Source organism: Rhinolophus sinicus, chromosome 13 (genome assembly GCF_057876585.1).
Source record: "Rhinolophus sinicus isolate RSI-liver-muscle chromosome 13, RSI-T2T, whole genome shotgun sequence".
NCBI lineage: Eukaryota > Metazoa > Chordata > Mammalia > Chiroptera > Rhinolophidae > Rhinolophus > Rhinolophus sinicus.
This window is the reverse complement of record NC_142513.1, coordinates 60,965,556-60,983,676: the sequence shown is the minus strand read 5'-3', so window position 1 is coordinate 60,983,676 and position 18,121 is coordinate 60,965,556. Positions and strand designations below refer to the sequence as shown.

Below are 18,121 nucleotides of genomic sequence, written 5' to 3'. Positions count from 1 at the left end.
TTTTTCAGCATCGCCTTTAATCCCATAAACCCTGGTCTAAAAAAATATGAGTAGTCAGTGAATTCAAGTATCAGACATGCACGCCTCCCCTTGGAAATTCTCCATTTGCTCTGCACTCCCCCTGATAAGGATAATTCTTTACCGAAGCCTCAGGCACCCATCCCTCACTGTGAGGGTGTATGCTGAGCGCTCATTGGAGGGTTATGTCTGAAGACCACCTTGACCTGGGAGCCCCAGCACCACACACACACATGTTCTGTCTCCCTAATCTTTCAGACCCTTTGATCTAAAGCCCCACCTCCCCTGACCCGACAGAATGAACCCAAGCAGAGCCGCCAAACCGAAGCCTGATTTCTCCGGAAGGGCAGTGCACCCCCGTTTGCTGGTGGAGCCCTCCCTCCTGCCACAGGAGGCATGGTTTCTTGCACACCACGGGTGGAACGTCTTGTCTTCATCTATGCGCTCTGAATCGTATCTCCATCACATCCAGACTTCATAACAAAAGAACATTCAATCTTTCCTTAAGTGCCTGGAGCCTGTTTTGTGCCGGTGTCTTCTGCTGAGGTGGGTAGAGGAGAGTCCTCAGGCTGGATCCTGCCCTGGGCTGGGATCCCCCCGCTGGCTGGAAGGGAAGGCCCCTGGCACGGACGACTACAGGTCTGTCACTTCCTCTCAGCTGCCTCTCCTTCAGTCCCTTCTCTGCTCTTCCCTGACCTTGTCCCTTATCAACTGCGACTATTCAGTGAGACCCTTCTTCCCGTCCCTTGCGTTGGAGTGTCTATAATGGTATCTATCAGTACACTGGTCCTCCAATTCCCTCTGCAATTCCTATGCCCAGAGTTGGAGGACTTAGAGAATTCATAAGAATATCGCATTCATTTCTAGGCTTGCCATTGCAAGCCCCAAGTTTCCCACAAAATTCCTCCTAGGGAAATAAGGAGCATTGTGACAGGTCTTTCAGCTGCGGTGTCCAGGGCACCCCGCCACCTCCGTGTGCCAAGCAAGGCTTGGCAGCCATACATACTCAAGCCCCGTTGCAGACCCAAGGTGGGTAAATGCAGTCCCAGGTACACTGCCCTGGAGACCTAACAGTGAATCCTTTTCCATTGGTTGCTAATACTTCTGAAGGCTCAGACTGCCAGCTTTGGGACCATGGAGCTTGTCATCTGTATGTCAGCTTCTGACTCCTAAGTCAGTAATAACAACAACAATTATAATAATAACAGCAGTGCACACTGATTAAGTGCTTCCTAAATGCCAGGCATTGTTTTAAGTGCCCTCTCATGAATACACTAATTTAATCCTTACACTATCCCATCAGAGCAGGTGTACACCTTATCTCTACACTGTTATGACACAATACTCCTAGACCCTTATAACATTTGTGTGAAGAAAAGAGGCTGTTTTGGAATTAGCTGGAGCAGAGGGACACACGCTCACAGACAGCCCCTAAACTGAAATCTCAGAATGTCACACCCTGGCCTGGGCCTTTAAAATGAATTCCCCTGGACAGTTTCACCGAGAATTGCTGGATAGCATACTGTTATGAAATGTATTCTTGAAAGACTGCAAGGAATTTGCCAGACCAATCTGCCTGAGGAGATGTGACGTCCCACTGGGTTAATCAGAAGAATGTACGGCTCTCCTCCTCCTCAAAGACGGTCACCATAAATAAGCCCCATAAATGAGCCCATTTCCCCACCCACATTTGAGAGAGAAACACTTCTGTCCATGGCTGATATAAATAAGCTGAACACATGGCCTGAGCTCCACAGTCAGAGGACCTGCTAACACTGCCTGCTGTCCACTCCCCAGTGTAGAGCCTGGGGCTGTCCCCCCAAGGAAAAGCCTGGTCTGTAGAACAGAACTGCTTATCCAGGAGTGCAATCTCACAGCGCCCAGGACGGTGACGGAAGAGAGGGACTAAACCCAGGAAGAAATTCAGCCAATTGAGAAAAGTGGATTTAAAAACCAACAACAAGAACCAATACCTAAATCTCACCTAGATCTCCAGATACTCAGGATTTCATTTTATTTCGCCACTTTGATTTGGGCATGTATCCCTAACGAGACATGGTTTGTGCGGAAAACAGGATCGGTTCTTCCTGATGTTTGCATTTCAGATTTGTAAAGCAAAATATTTGAATCCTGTTTTTCAGTGTGGATCAATGTGGCCTAAGAGTAAAGTTCATACATTATGGGAGGTCCTCAAAAAATTAAGAATAGAACTACCATATGGATGCAGTTGTTCCAATTCTGGGTATTTACCCGAAGGAAATAAAACACTAATGCAAAAAGATACACGTACATGCACCCGTATGTTCACTGCAGCATTATTTACAATAGCCAAGCTATGGAAGCAACCTAAGTGTCCATCAACAGATGAACGGATAAAGAAGAGCTAGTGCATATATACAATGGAATATTACTCGGCCATAAAAAATGAAATATTGCCATTTACGGTGACACAAATGGATCTTGGGGGCATTATTCTAAATGAAATGCGTCAGAGAAAGACAAAGAACATAGGATTTCATTTATATGTGGCATATACAAGTACAACAAAACAAAACAAACACATAGATACAGAAAACAGACTGGTGGTTGTCAAAGGGGAAGGAGGTTGGGGGGAGGGTGAAATGGGAGAAGGGAATACATTGTTTGGTAATGGAAGGAGACTGGACGGTGGGTGGTGAGCACACAATGTGATATATGGATGATGTATTACAGGATTGTACACCTGACGCTTATATAATATTATTAACCAATGTCAACCCAATAAAAAAAAAAAAGTAAGTTTATAAACCCTTCCTTTGGTGTGATTCTCTCGAGTCACCTCTAGTTCTTTTTAACACATTTTGCAGTGAGTGGGTAGGACAGCTGGCAGCAGAAAAAAACAGCACCCGACCACTTCCAGTCTTCCTACCGTGTTTCCCCGAAAATAAGACCTACCTGGAGAATCAGCTCCAATGTGTCTTTTGGAGCAAAAATTAATATAAGACCCGGTATTATATTGTATTATATTATACTATACTGGGTCTTACAGTAAAATATGACCCGGTCTTATATTATACAATATTATGTAAGACCTGGTTTTAATAGTAAAATAAGACCTGGTATTATATTATATTATATTATATTATATTATATTATATTATATTATATTATATTATTCTATATTATTCTATATTATTCTATATTATTCTATATTATTCTATATTATTCTATATTATTCTATATTATTCTATATTATATTATATTATTCTATATTATATTATATTATTCTATATTATTCTATATTATTCTATATTATTCTATATTATTCTATATTATATTATATTATATTATATTATATTATATTATATTATATTATACTATATTAAAGACCCAATCTTATAGTAAAATAAGACCAGGTCTTATATTGATTTTTGCTCCAAAAGACGCATTAGAGCTGATGGTGCAGCTGGGTCTTATTTTCAGGGAAACACAGTATGTGTCCTGTGGAAAATAACTGCACTTCCCTCGGCCCCAATGCCCTCATTTGCAAAAGAGAAATAATCACATCTTGTGTGCCTACATCTCAGAATGTGTGAGTCCAGTGAGATATTGGTTATAAAAGCGTGTGACCTTTGACGGTGTTTACAGGTATTTTTGTATTGTTTCTGTGAATTCAGAAATTATTAAATACTTACCAAATTAGATCATAAATCTGAAATGGCCTAAAAAAGGTCATCTAAATGGAAGGTATGAGATATACAAAATCTGTGGTCGATTAAACAAATATTCAAATTTTCCACAAAGGGGTACCAAGAGACCATTAGCTTTACAATACACATCGTAAGCTTATACTTTAAAACATGATCATATTTTATGGGATTATATATTTCTACTACAGAACTTACATGATTGCTGCACGTCTTGTATCGAATATTCTGTCCTTCACAATTCCTAAAGGTAAAAAGGGGCGGAGGGAGAAGAAAACAATGATTTCATAGAAGTGGCAAAGTTTAAAAAAAAAAAAAAAAAGCCAAAACAAGGCACTTACTGCCCATTACCTCTCAAAGAGTCAAAGTTTCAATTCTAAGAAATAACTTTCAGGAATCAGGAGGCTACAAAGTCTCATGGCAGAGTCACTTTTAAAAGAGAGTGAATTCTTTAGTTGCATTAATGTCATAGCATTACTTACACATAGCTTTTATCCACAAGTCCACATAACCACTGAAATTTAATGTATATCTGCGCGTGCGTGTGTGTGTGTGTGTGTGTGTGTGTGTGTGTGTGTGTGTGTGTGTTTTCCTATGAAAAAGGGAAAGCTGCAGGCAGAAGCATTTGGGTAGCATGGCCCTGCAGGAGAATTTCTCTTCCTCACTCACTGAAGTAACCCAAGTTGGCTGGGCACTCCATGACCTTCTTAATCGATACAACTGTCTCTGTTAGAAATTTGCTCCAGGCAATGCTACTGTATTTTATTTCAACCACTGGCCTTACTAAATTGGACGCTACGAAACAGCGTTGGGTCGCTTTCTTGGGATCGCAACCCTGTGGAGTCTGAAGTCATATACAGGCTTGAGACTATCCAGGGATGGCTGCCACATACCATGTCTTCTCCTGCAGCCACTTGCTCTGGGACCCTGCCATTCATTTTCCAGGCACACGTTCCCTCTGGATGTTTGCAATTCCATCTGGCAGGGACTTTCCTCAGTCAGAGCTTGCTGCTCTCTGTTTTACATTAACTCCAAAGAGAGCTGATGTATTAAATGGTCCCTTTCCCAGTTTTTCAATGGAGTTATATATATTTACCCTTTATGTTTTCCTGGTCAATTTAGTGGCAAACTTGGAGCAAGAAAAGCTAAATCATCTTGAATTAAAAGCCAATCAATACTAGTTTAACGTTGCAAAATACTTAGTTCTGAAAGAGTAGAAAAAATTTAAAGTGGATCTGAGAAGATCAGTTTTTGCTGGCATGATTTAAATATGAGCCTATATGAAATGACTTACAGAGTTTATATCAGCCATGTATAACTCACTGTACATACTTTCTGATGATTCTGTTTATTGATTACCAAAAGCATAAGTGAAAACTAATAGAGTGCCAAGAAGTATAGGGGAGGAAAATCAATCATTCAAAATCCCATCACCAAGACCTTTACTCTCTTAATATCTTGCCATTTAATCTTCCAGCGTTTTATCCATGATTTATTTACAGATGTGAAATCATACTGTTAATTTATCTTTGTATTTGTCTTAAAATAATTATAAACGTTTTCTCGCTTTATTAACAATTCTTCAGGAAAACAATTGTTATAATGACTACATCATAGTCCTTACTTTTTTGTAGTTTTGATTTTTAAATTTTTTAAATTGTGGTAAAACACATATAACACAAAATTTACCATCTTAACCATTTTTAAGTCTACTGATCAGTATTATAAGTAATTTCACATTGTTGCACAGAATTACCGTTTGTGGTTATTTATGCTGCCTCTCTTTTTCCCCTCTTTAAATTCATATAGCGTAAAATTCACTTTTTTGAGGTGTATAATTTTATGAATTCTGACAAGCCCATGCAGTTGTGTAGGCACTGCCACAACCAATATGGGGAATGGTTCCATCACCTTATAAATGTCCCTGTGTTGCCCCTTGCAGTCAACTTCTCCCCACCCTTAGCCTCTGGCAACAACTGATTTGTTGTCTCTCCCATTCATTTTGCCTTTTCCAGAATGTCATATAAATGGAATCACACAGTATGTAGCTTTTTGAGACTGACTCCTTTCACTTAACAAAATTCGAAATCTGTGTTGTCACATGTACCAGTAGTTTGTTCCTTTTTAATTGCTGAGTAGTATTCCATTGCTATTCCATTGTATGAGTCTGCAACAGTTTGTTTATGCTTTCACCAGCTGGGTATTGGGGTGATTTACAGTGTTCGGCAATTATGAACAAAACTGCTGTAAACATTCACGTACAAGTTTTGTGTGAATATAACTTTTCGTTTCCCTTTTGGTAAATACTAAGTGGGATGGCTGAGTCCGCTTCTTTTCATATATTAATAATATAATAATGTTTTGCTAAACATCTTTCTGCTTTCATTTTTGTTCATATTTAGGATATATATCTAGAAGTGGAAAACAAAGGCCCGTCTTGTCATGACTTTTTCATGTACGAGCTTTGAACTCTTGGTTGGCTAAACAGTATTTGTTTGCTTTTTTTAAACAGGGTACATGGCTGGTATATTGTTGAATCTTTACAGTTCACATAGGAAAGGCAACGCAGCAAAATACATAACTTTTTTCACGATCCGTTTTCCTCAAAACTGTAGGCATGCTTCATTGACCTCTGACATTCACACCTGCAGAGGAGAAGTCTCCGTTTTATTCTTTTGCACATGTGTGTTATTTTTTTCTGCCTGGAAGTTTATAGTTGTTTTGTTAGTATTTGAAGTAAAAACTGTAGTCAGGATGGATCTAGTGGTGTGTTTGTTTTCATCATTTTTGACGGAAAGTGGTGGGCGCTTTTGACGGGAATACCCAGGTTTTTATCCGCAGTGGTGCTGGCGCGTCTCAGATTGCGATTCTGATCACGGCTGATTCCAAACTCGCCTTCATTCTTAAGTCAGAGTTCCCCTCTCTGCTCCTACGACTTCCTTCTTGACCTATGGCTTTCTCTTACACCTGTCTCATGGCTTTACCTTCTCGGATGCGTCCCAAGAAATCTCCGATGGTATTCCTGCCCACGACTGCTTTCCTTTCTCTGTGGCGGCTCGTTGGTATTTTATTGTCTGATATTTGATACTGCTTGTTACTTTTTCTTTGCCATCCTTCTCAGATGCATCTGTCTTCATTTACACCTCACACCCTCCCCACCTGACCTTCTTAGCATTTGGTAACACTGAGCATTTCCATCTTCGTGACTTGTCATAGGTACATGACTTTGAAACTTATTAAACTCTCGATGAGGCTACATCAACCTGTAAACATTCCAGAAGTAGCAAAGCGGGACGCTGGCGGGGTAACTGCATTAAGGTGGAGAAGTCTCTCTCAGTCAGAGGGAAACGGCCCCCCTCTCCTGGGAAACAACAGGGATGCCGGTGGACAAGGTCATTTCCTTACACGACGTAGTTCATTGTGCTTTTTGTGTGTGGATAAAAGAAAATAAATTACAGAAAAAGTGAAAGGGGAATTTAAAGTGCTCTGCTTATTTTGGAAAAGCCCCAATTGAGGAAAGCAGCTAATAGATTCGGGAAGTGATAACCAAAAGCTTTCTGTATCATGCCAACCTATAACCTTAAAAAGCTTTTGATTCTAACTTCAAGGGGGCAGACAAATTAGAAAGTCACTGTTTAAGAGAACTGATCTGAAATACTGGAGGACAAAAACTGCTGAAACCTACAAAGAGTGACATCTTCTTTAAGAGTGCATTAGAACTTCAGAAATATGCATACTTTTTCTAATGCCTTGTTGATAACTATTTAACTTTAGCTAATTCACTGAAAAACAAAACTACTTTTGTTAAACAAACAAACAAACACACACAAAAAACATTTATACTAAAAGGAAAGAACATATCCACTGAAAGCAGCTTATGGTGGTGTCTCAACCTGCTGTGTAGACCACAGGTCTACACCCCACTGCCATCTGCTTTGTCCTAACTGTGAGGCAGTGACTTGCTTTCTGAGTGTTGAGCCTGAAGGTCTAAACCTAATACTTAAGCGTATCTCCACTATAAATCCCACGACAACTGCAGACAGGTGATACGGAAAGACAACATTTTATTGCATGAATTCTCAAAATATAAAGTACCATTCTGGACCCCTTCCTCCCCCAACTACTTCTTAGAGCGAGCCCACTAAGTACCAGGGTGTGCATATAAAGATGCAGGGAGGTTACCTCTCGATTCCCTTATTAACAAGCCAGCAGTAAGGTTTATTTAACATCTGGCATTTTTAAACTTCTATTTCACTCTGTCCAAACTAACACACACTGAGCCCACTGACCGACTTCTATTCATGTGGCATGCTTTGGTTACAATTTAGTATGAAAATGAATGACCACTTTATGAAACAGGCATAAAATGAAATGCAAGTTATTTTAAAGTTAAGGACACTGGAGTCCTAATTCCCCAAGCAGGAACCTGCCAGCTTATTCTGGAAATAATTCCTTAACTCAAAGCAACTGAGCTACAGAAATATTACTTCCAAGTTTTTAATTTCATTTTAATTATTTTAAGCAAGAGCTAATGGTTATCAGGATTATATGAAATTTCAAGAACATTGTTTCACAAGGATGTGTTTTTCTAGCCATTACAATGTTCATCACACCCTGAAATTGAAGACTTTTGAAGCCATAAATTTATGAATGTATAAAAAAACATGTTGATTCCACATGAGGATACACTAAAAACATTAATAAAATTTCCCTGAAGTTTATAGCACTATAATTTGTTATATTCGTTTGATGAGATATTGACTCAAAAACGAGTGTCTTAAAAACGGAGACGTATGTGTTTTGAAGAATAAAAATGTATCAATTTTTTTAGAATAGTAGTTAATTTAAACCTGTGTTTCCCATAGTTGGCACTTGACTAGAATATCAAGTTACAAATTTCTGCAAGAGAAAGAGACATTCTGGCTGGCATATGGTTTGCAGTGCAAGAGAACTGACTGTGAATTTAAACGGAATCAAACTCTGAACTAACTTTATCCACAGAGAAATAAATGAGCAAAATAGCGACATTCATCCCGTTCCCTAAGTCATGAATTTAAAGGAGCACACTGATAAAAAAGAAAAGGCACCAAAATGCTTTCTAAAGCTTTGGGACAGATTTTGTTTGGTTTTATATGTAACTACCTCCACATTCCTGTTCCAAGAAAAATCGACCGCAAGAACTCAATATTTATGAAGATTTAATACGTCTGTGAGGCTGTTCAAGGATAAAGAGACCTGATAAGCTTTCCAAGGGAAGTAGGTTTCCTTCTTAATAATCTCGGAGTACGTCCAGAATTATAGTGAAAGTCCTTAAAACGGGAGTGGGTCTTTGAGGTTTGGGGTTGCCGAAAAGGTGGGGAGTAGGAATGAGTGCATTACGAACAAACCTGCTGCCCTATTTTGAATGACTATAATTTAATGTTTACGCAGAGAAATGATATTACTGTCCCTGTTGCTTCTCAGAGACGTGAAATGATTGGGTAGACCACCAGCCTGGCTCCAGGCCAGGAACCAAGCCGGAAAAAGAACGTATATCACCAGGCACTTATCTTACTCTAAATACCACAGAACATACTACTCTCATTTAATTTTTTAAAAAAAATTTGGTTTAGGATGTTTTCTAGTCTCAGATATTTATTTCAAACTAGACGAGCTCAGGGAGTTTGAGCAAATTGGGAGATTGTAAGACCTCAAAGGAAATTTCTTTTTGTCCCTATATGACCGAATAAAAAATGGATAACCTCTATCATTTCCAAATATGCTTTTTGAGAATTTGACTAGTAACTGAAATTCAAAAGTGTGGGAATCAGAGACTTTACCCTGGGCTACAAATCCACCTCCTTCTTCAGCACTGACTGGCTTTCTGCTTTCTCCCATGTCTCTGGCTCTCTAAGCAGAAAACCTCTTTGCATTTCCTGTCCCAGCACCATGTGACGCTGCTCCGTGATCTGGCTGTTTCTGTCCCATTACCCGCCCCTTGACATAACTGACGCCCTCGCGGCAGGCAGGCCTCAGCCCTGACCCTCAGTCAGAGGGCTGCTTAGCTCTCCCCTTGACACGGTTTGTAATGAGAAATACTTTGGTTACATCCTTGTTTACTGTTTGTCCCCTGGACTGTAAGAACCAAGAGGGCAGGCTCTGTGTTCGTTAAACTCACTACTGTGACCCCACATCGAGGTACGGAAAGGGTCTGGAGCTGGAGACTTAGATAACAGCAGGATTTCTGAAGAAGCCTTGAGACATCTCTGCTGTGGTCCCACCTCTCCCTCGCTCTCACCAACAAAGAGCCGGGATGAGGGCTTCAACGTGCTAACCCCAAATCAAGGGGAAGACACGAGAGGACAACAGAAGTTTTAGGTTGCAGTCTGTCTCCTGCAGCTGGTCGGTGTCTAGTTCTCACCTGAGCACTGAGGACTGACCGATCAGCTGCGGTGGCCTGTGTACGCAGAGGGGCTGTTGCCACCCTGGCTTCCAGAACTTTCACAGTCTGTTTAGCGAAGGTCACGGGAGGGTCTCCAGTGAACCAGATGAGTGAGGGAGCAAGCATGGGGCTGTCTTCGGAGCTTACCGAGACGGCCCCGGGGGTAAGGAGACACCGTGGGGAGAGGCTAGGAGTACGCCCAGCTGTCCAATGGCTGAGGAAAGGGCGGTATTGCCAAGACAGAGGAATGTGAAGAGCACATCTCAAGGAAACTGCAGGCAAGTGACAGCACCGGACCGGCGCTGGGTGGGTAGTGGCCAGAGTGTGTCGGAAAAATCTACCCAAGCGCTCACGCTAGAAGGAGCCAGCTCACAACAGCTGCCAAACCCGAGAGCCCTGATATCTCCTCAGAGAGAGAGGCAGATCTCTCCTCGTCCTTTTCCTCTTCGTTCACCCCAATTCCCTTCTCTGAATCGGTGCAGAGGGGGCAGAAGCAGCTGAGCAGCTTCCCTTCCTTATCCAAAACCTGGCATCAGTAGCTGGCCCCAGTTAGGAAGAGAAGCTGCAACTTCACACACCCCCTGAGACCGATCACTCGGCAAAATTATGTTCCAGGCAAAATCAAGGCAATTTTTAAATTAATAAAAGGATCGATAAACGTGAGCATTTTGGTTGCTGACTATAGGATAGAAGTGGTCATTCATGGGTGTTAATATATTCCTCCAAGTACATACTATTAAAAAAATTTTTAAAAAGACAAACAGAAATAAATGCCACTCTTTTCCCACACGAGACCTACCATTAATTGCAAATTATTCAGACCCCTCAGATTTGGAGGCCACAGGGAGATGCTACAGTCTGACCTCGCCCACTCCAGTCTCCATCCTGGAAACTTCTCCACATGCCCGACTAGCAGTGAGAAACGACTTACCCTTTACATAAGAAGCCCCTCCCTGGCTCCTGAGACCCTCCCAAAGCAGACCTCACCAGGATAAATACATCCTAACACAAACAAGACTCCATCCTCCTTCTATCCAGAACCACACGCTGAGTCACGGGGACTTTATTTCTTCCTCAGGGAAATAATCAGGGGCGAATTCTTGCATCCAGCTCTGCAGCCATTTGCTTCGGGTTCAGTGCTTGGACTCAGAGCTCACCCTGGGGGGACAACAGTGCCCCCAGCTGCCTTCCCATGCTGTCCTGGAGGGACCACCAGTCCTCCTTCTCAAAGGCCAGGCCTACCATCTCTCAGCTGCCTGCTCTGCTCTGTCCCTAGGAAACTGCAGGACGGGCGCAGCCATGCTTTAACATGCCATCAAACAGTGACCTCGATGAAATCCAAACTTAAGCCAAACAAAAGGTGTTCTCCCTGCGTTTCTGCTCTCCACCTTGACAGTGTGCAGGGAAAGACAATTGACTCTTTCACCTGACAACATCCCACCTCTGTAGATGGCGGCTGTGATCCTAGAGTCGTCTTTGGTGCAGAATGAGATCAGGCTCCATCCATCTGAGCTCTGTCTTACCTGGGAGCTGACGGAAAATGCTTGGCCGGGGTTTAATCTGCCCCTGAAAGAATTACCTCAAATTGCCTCCTAAGCAATCATGCGTGTGGGCTTATTACAAACTTATGTTAAGAAGCTGATCTTAAATTTGACAAATGTCATTTAATATAAACATATCTAAGCTGTGCAAATAGAACTTGCATTACCTCTTAATCAGTGGATTGCTCAGAGAAAGTAACGAGAAACTACTTAAAGTTGCAGCAACTCAAAGGGCAGAACCCAGGGCAGAGCCCAGAACACTTGACCTCTTACCCCAAGTCTTGCCGACTTTGGCCAGTGACTTACATGCCAGGCCTGCCCTCCCTCCAGGCCCTTAGTGTCTGACCCCCTGACTCCTATGAGGGTATGGTCACACCCCTGAAAACGGGACCATTGCTATATAAATACGGTGATGTGAGGATAACACTAACACAGCTGATGTTACACCACCATCATTGACCTTCCGAAGCCAACAAACCTTGTCCGTCCCCCCGCCAACCCCAGCCCATCTGAGGCTCTGAGTCCCACGGAGGAGAGCAGGAACAGCCACCACTTGCCTGCCGGTCAAACACCTCCGCAGGGAGTAGGACGCTCCCCCCCCACAGGTCCGGGAGCAGTCACTCCAGTTTCCCCAGGCGTCCCAGTTGCCGTCTTTGTCTTCATCTGAATGAGTGTTTCTTGAGGTCTAGAAAGTGAGAAAACATAATATATTGCAGACAAAGGTGGCAGAGAAAGATCCCAAACCTTCCCTAGAATCTCATTCTAAGCTGTTCACCAAACCAAAGCTGCCTGAAAATCCTTTGCTTCAGAAGGGCGACATTTAAAAAGACCAGACAAGATAGGTTTCAAGGGAAACTCGTGGCACACGAGCACTTTTCCAGCTTATGAAGGTTGTGTCCAGACAGCGTCCATGCTCAGTTTTAAAGCTGAAATGTTATCATCCCCAAATTTAAATAAGCTGGCTAAAATAGCAATACTGTGTGTTATGCTATTGGTGTTGTTTTATAACTTGTGTCTGAGACGTTCTCAACCCCTGAAAATTCTGCCATGCCTGTCAGACCGGTGCTAACTCCACGGACACCTTGCTGCATGAGGCACTGTGGAACCTCCTGAGAGAGAGGCTGCGTTCCAAGAAAACAAAGTCAACAAAGCGTTAGGGTCCAAGAAAACAGGGATGCATCAGTTATAAATACAGTTAGGTTTAGTTGGTTTCCTGGACTTGCCACCATTGACTTAGGTCAGGACACTCCCGAGAAAAGAGAAGAGGGAGCATTACAAGTAAAACATCTATAGACAGACGTAGACACAGGTATGAAAAGACAAGGTGTACATTACTGAAAGTTACCACGCTTTACTCAGAGGCCTAAAGCAGACCTGAAGAAGTGGAGGAACAGGCCGTCGCCTAAATGGGTAGGGTAATCCTGGAAAACGGTAATTCTCTCCAAATAAATCCATACATTTACAGCAACTCCAAACAAAACCCCAAAGGAAAATTTTTTGGAACCTAACACAATGATTATAAAGTTCATTTGGTGGAGTCAATGGCTACAAGAGCCAAGAAAAAAACTGTAAAGGAACGGAAATGAGAGGGAAATTGCCTCAATTAAAAGAATATAGAGTTGGCATAGCAATAGCAGTCAGATGGATTAAATTTAATAAAAGAAGAGTCCAGAAATGGACCCAAGTATAAGGACAAGTCAATGTGACAAATGGTTAAAAAAAAAAAAGGGGTAACTTCACAAAAAGTACCAAAATGAATTCCAGATATATCAGAAATTTGTATCTAAAATGCTGAAACCATAAAATACTAGAAAAATTGTAGATTAATAATTATATAGATTTGATATAGAAAAGACTGCCCTAGATATGTCAACAAAGGCAGAAACTATAAGGGAAAAGACTGATTAATTATGTTAAAATAAATACTCAGTATTTTCTATCTCTTCATCTATAGATATAAACATACAGGCAAAAACACAGTAGTACGATTATATGGGCCAGAAGAAAACACATCAAACTATCTCTGAGAATGGGAGATCTGGAACTAGGAGTGAACGGTGTTGGGGAAACACACAAAAGGAAAGCCAGTTGAATGTTTTATTTTTTCCCCACCCCGTAAAAGACCTGAAGCAAATATGACAAAATGTGAAGTTTGATGAAGCCAAGTGGTGCTGCAATGGATGTTCATTTTGTCTGAACTTTCATGGTTTTTGAAATTTAAAAAAAAAAAAATGTTTGTGGGGTAAAAGGCAATCTTTAGCGAACAATATAAGCCTGTGTCATTTTTAATACAGGTAAATGTGTACGTGCATAGAGAAAAGAGTGAGTGGCAAATGGTTAATTTAAATGTTAGTAGTGGCTGCCTCTAGGTGAAAGGACGCTGGGTGATTTTAATGTCTTTTGTTTTTGTTGTTTCTCTGCATTTTATAAAGTTTTTGTTTTTGTTTTAAGCAAACACTTTTAATACTTTAGCTACAAACAAGCGAGCAAACACACAAGCAAGAACCCCATCTGTTGACATACAGAAAAGTCCAAAGTCAGACAGGGTTTAATAGGTAAGTTCTAAGTTGGGGAACAGTATAGTTTACAAAGGAAACCCTGACATACAGCCAGTGACTGAACTAGATATTACACAGGTTTCCTTAAGCCTTTAGGCCAAGTTACCTCATCCAACCAAGAAAAAAATATATTAAATTAAGAGAGGGATCTGTAGAAAGGACCTTCAAATGTGAAATGAAGAAATGACTAGAAGCAAAAAGGGGCTTTTCCAGTAATTTTCACCCAAGTCTCACCGGCCAGTGGGTTTCGTGGCTCCCTGCCAAGCTACCTATTTCTAGCACAGTAAGCAACCCGACTAGAGGCAATATTTCGGTAACAGTCAAGCGAAAGGAAAGGATAAGAACCTGGCAACCGATCAAATCTGTCATCGGGAATAAGGGCTAATTAAACCCATACTATTTACTGTTCTAATTAGACCACTGTTCAGTTCAATTTTCTACATTAAACGTCACCAAATATAACCGTGTCCTGCCTATAACATCATATAAAATAAAGTTTTGATTCATAAAAAATACAATAAGCAGTTTAATACATTCATCTGGACTTTCAGGTGGGTAAGTCCAAATCATTTAGGTAAACGTTTAAAATATACACAGCTGAAATGGATTTTTCATTTTGTCACTCGATACACTGATAGGTTGAATGTGAAAAGTTGAAAAACATCATCGTATATATTTTAAAGTGAAAGCTGAGAGTTCTTCGCAATATTATTTTAATTTGTTTTTACTCCCACTATCCCATCTGTTCAGTTTACGGTTAGAGTCAGGTTTCTTTCCATAACTTCTCCACCTTTACTTACAGCAACAACAAAAAAAGAATCTTGATTCTAAAATAAACTAAAATAGGCATGTTATAAGCGCAGGCGTTTGGTTTTTCTGGTTCGATCAATAAGATACTTCCTCCCTAAGAAAACGGAGAGGAAAACGACATCTCAAGAGGGGTCCTGGGATTTTCTTCCTCTCCTGGACCATGGACATGGTCGGGGTTTGCTTTGTAACCCCACTGCTGTTTTATACCAGCCAGTGCTTCTGCCCTTCTCGTGCATTCCTCTTCTTCATCCAAAGTAGCAGTAATATCCCCGACGTCTACCCAGTTCTTGTCCCTTCCATTGATGCCAGCAGCACAAACGAGGGCACAAGCGTTCAGGAAAAACAGAACTCCGTGTGAGCAGAGTAAGGCAGCGCCGGGGTTGTTTCTGAACACCACTATCTGTGACTTCTTCCCTACAGTGACACGGAGCCAACCTGGAACTTACATCCTTCTAGAGCGCTGGACAGTGAGCTCCATCGTCTTCTCCCCAAGAACCTTCGCAAGCTTCCTCAAACCATCCAGTTCTTTCATGATTTTTTCCCCTCTCACTGCACACACGTGATTTGCACAGTTTTAATCTCAAAATGCAGTGTCCAGAGCACAACACTGCCCCTGTAATCCAGGTTTCTTTTGATGAAACCTAAGTTTCCTTCTTCCCTTCTCTTTCTTCCTTCCTCCCTTCCCTGCCCCCCTTTTTCCTTCCTTCCTTCCTTCCTTCCTTCCTCAGTCACACTATTCATTGGATCCCATTATGCAAGCAGTATCACATCATCGTTAAAAACTGTGTGACGCTAGGTAAGTTTTCTTAAACTTTCTAAAACTCATCTATAAAATGGAAATGGTCATCTTTACCCCAACAGCATTTAAATAGAAGAACACATATAAATCTACATCACGTAACACGGCATCTCAATAAATGCAATGAGTGACTGTCTCAGTCAGCGTAAGCTATTGTCCTTCAAAACAACAGCAGAGCCAACTGTCTCTCCCGCTTTCACTTAAGCAAGACTTAACATTAATCACTACTGAATTTCCTCTTGTTGGTTTTGGCCCACAGCACCAGCCTGTTGAGATCTGTTTGAACCCAGATTCTGTCACCCCATGTACGAGCTGCTTTGCTCAGCTCTGCAGCGTCCCCGCTCCACCCAAGCCCCTGATAAACGGGCTGGACATAACTCCCTAATCTTACAGAATTCCATTAATGCACAGTTCTGCTTTTTCAAAGTAGTAAGCAGACCATCGTACCAGGGAAGCAGCCAACTAATCAGACTTGGAATCTGTGAACATCGTTTAACGTTACAATAAAAATATGAATTACTACCAGTCACCACCATCAAATATCAGGAGGCAGAAAAAGGGTTGCGGGGACAGAGGAAACCAGCCATTAGGCAGAACTGGCCCAGGCACGGTGGGCTCCACGTTCCTGGGCTACGTGCTGGTGGTGAGTTTCCTGGGAGAAGCTGTCAGCCCTCCACATTAACCAGCCCCAGCTCTGAAATCTAATGACAGGAAAATATGGTGACAGGTATCAGTTCCATGTCTGGCCTGATGGTAACCCTCAAGAGGCAACTTCTATGTTTGTCACTTGGGTACCACTGTTCCCCAGGCTCCCTTTCCAAACCTCTCCATAATCTGTCTTAAGCAATTCTTTAAATTCAATGTGATTAATACTTTATACGGTAAACTGTTATCAGAATCCTATCTGTAGGATTTTTTCCCCCTTAGTCTGAGTCAACCAACATCCTGTACCTCTTTGACTCTGCCTCGGGGACGCTCTGAAGGCTCTGGTCCTGAAAAAGCGCTACTATTTGTGTGTCGAGTGGGCTCTGCTTGCCGACACTTTTCCCATATGCTCTCTAACCTTCTACCGACCCTGGAGGTGGACAGTACCATCCCCGTTTTATAGCTGAACACCTGTGGCTTCGAGAACCATGTGTCCAAGGTATGGGGGAGCCCGGGCAGAACCCCTGTCCGTCGGACCCCAGACGAAGCCCGTGTTTGCCTCACAGACGAGCCCCCTGCACCAGGGACCAGGACTCCAGTCAAACATCGCAGCCGAGCGATGGCCACTCCCAGCTAACATTTCACCTCTGGGATCCAATACGTCTGCTGCCGCGATCCACTTGACCACAACATTCTTTCTATATCTCAATGAAGTCTTTCACTTTATTTTTTTCCCTCTGTATTTGCAACCAGATCTACAAGTCTGTTTTTCCAAAGGATTTGATGTTATCTAGGTAATTCCACGAGGAATGGGCGTTCTTGACGGACACTCGCAGACCCGGATGCATGTGTTAGTTTTCTCACCCAAATATATACCAAGCGCTTGCCAAGTGCAAGGGTCGGTGCCCTGGGAGGACGAGCATGGATCCCTCACGACAGTGAGCAGCAGGTGACACAGGCTGAAGGGACACAGGAAGGCAGAGTCAGTCCTTGGTCATTGAGACCAACAGATTCAGGGGACCCAGACCAAGGAAGCAGCGAAACAGAAGCAACGCCTACCTCGGTTAGGAGAGCTGATTTTCCAGGGAACATACCAATCCTGCGGGAGGTACGGGCCAGGCCTCACATATTCCTATCAACTTCTGTGTGATGGGACTGCAATGAGTTCTTTTTTTGTTTTTTTGACTCATCTCTACTTTCTAATTGTGACAGAATTACAACACTTTTCTACCTCCTTCTTTACATTTATCTACATTTCCCAATTTTATACAATGAACATGCAATAAGACACCCCATAAAAGTTCTTTATTTTATTTTTTTTAAGCAGGAAAAAAAAACACTAAAGGGAAACCTATGAAAACACATCCAGAAAAGCAAAATGCACTGTGTTGTTTGTTTAAAACTATCAGGCTTAAAGATCTCTTAGGAAATCATACTTTCCTAAGAAAAGTTCTAGCGAGGGAATATTTTGGATGAAAAATTCAAAAAAGATATTGTTCACTCATTATGTAATATGGTAAAAGCCCAAAATACTGCCGGAGTAAGTGTGTTCACAATCTCATAACTACTCAAACACGTCTTGCCTTTCTTGAATCCCCATGCATAAATCAAATCATAAAATATTTTCCTGAAGGGTTCCTAAA

The 18,121-nt window shown here is 41.8% G+C and overlaps 1 protein-coding gene across 3 annotated transcripts in view; it reads right to left on the bottom strand.

Moving 5' to 3' along the window:
• ADAMTSL3 (ADAMTS like 3) overlaps positions 1-18,121 on the bottom strand; it is a 188,167-nt gene that overhangs the window by 117,330 nt on the left and 52,716 nt on the right. For all 3 annotated transcript variants that reach the window (XM_088789379.1, XM_088789378.1, XM_088789377.1), the window contains exons 4-5: positions 12,224-12,351; positions 3,903-3,948 (exon numbers count right to left, since the gene is read on the bottom strand). In XM_088789379.1, coding sequence (XP_088645505.1) covers positions 3,903-3,948; positions 12,224-12,351 — 174 coding nt within the window. The remainder of the gene's footprint in view (positions 1-3,902; positions 3,949-12,223; positions 12,352-18,121) is intronic.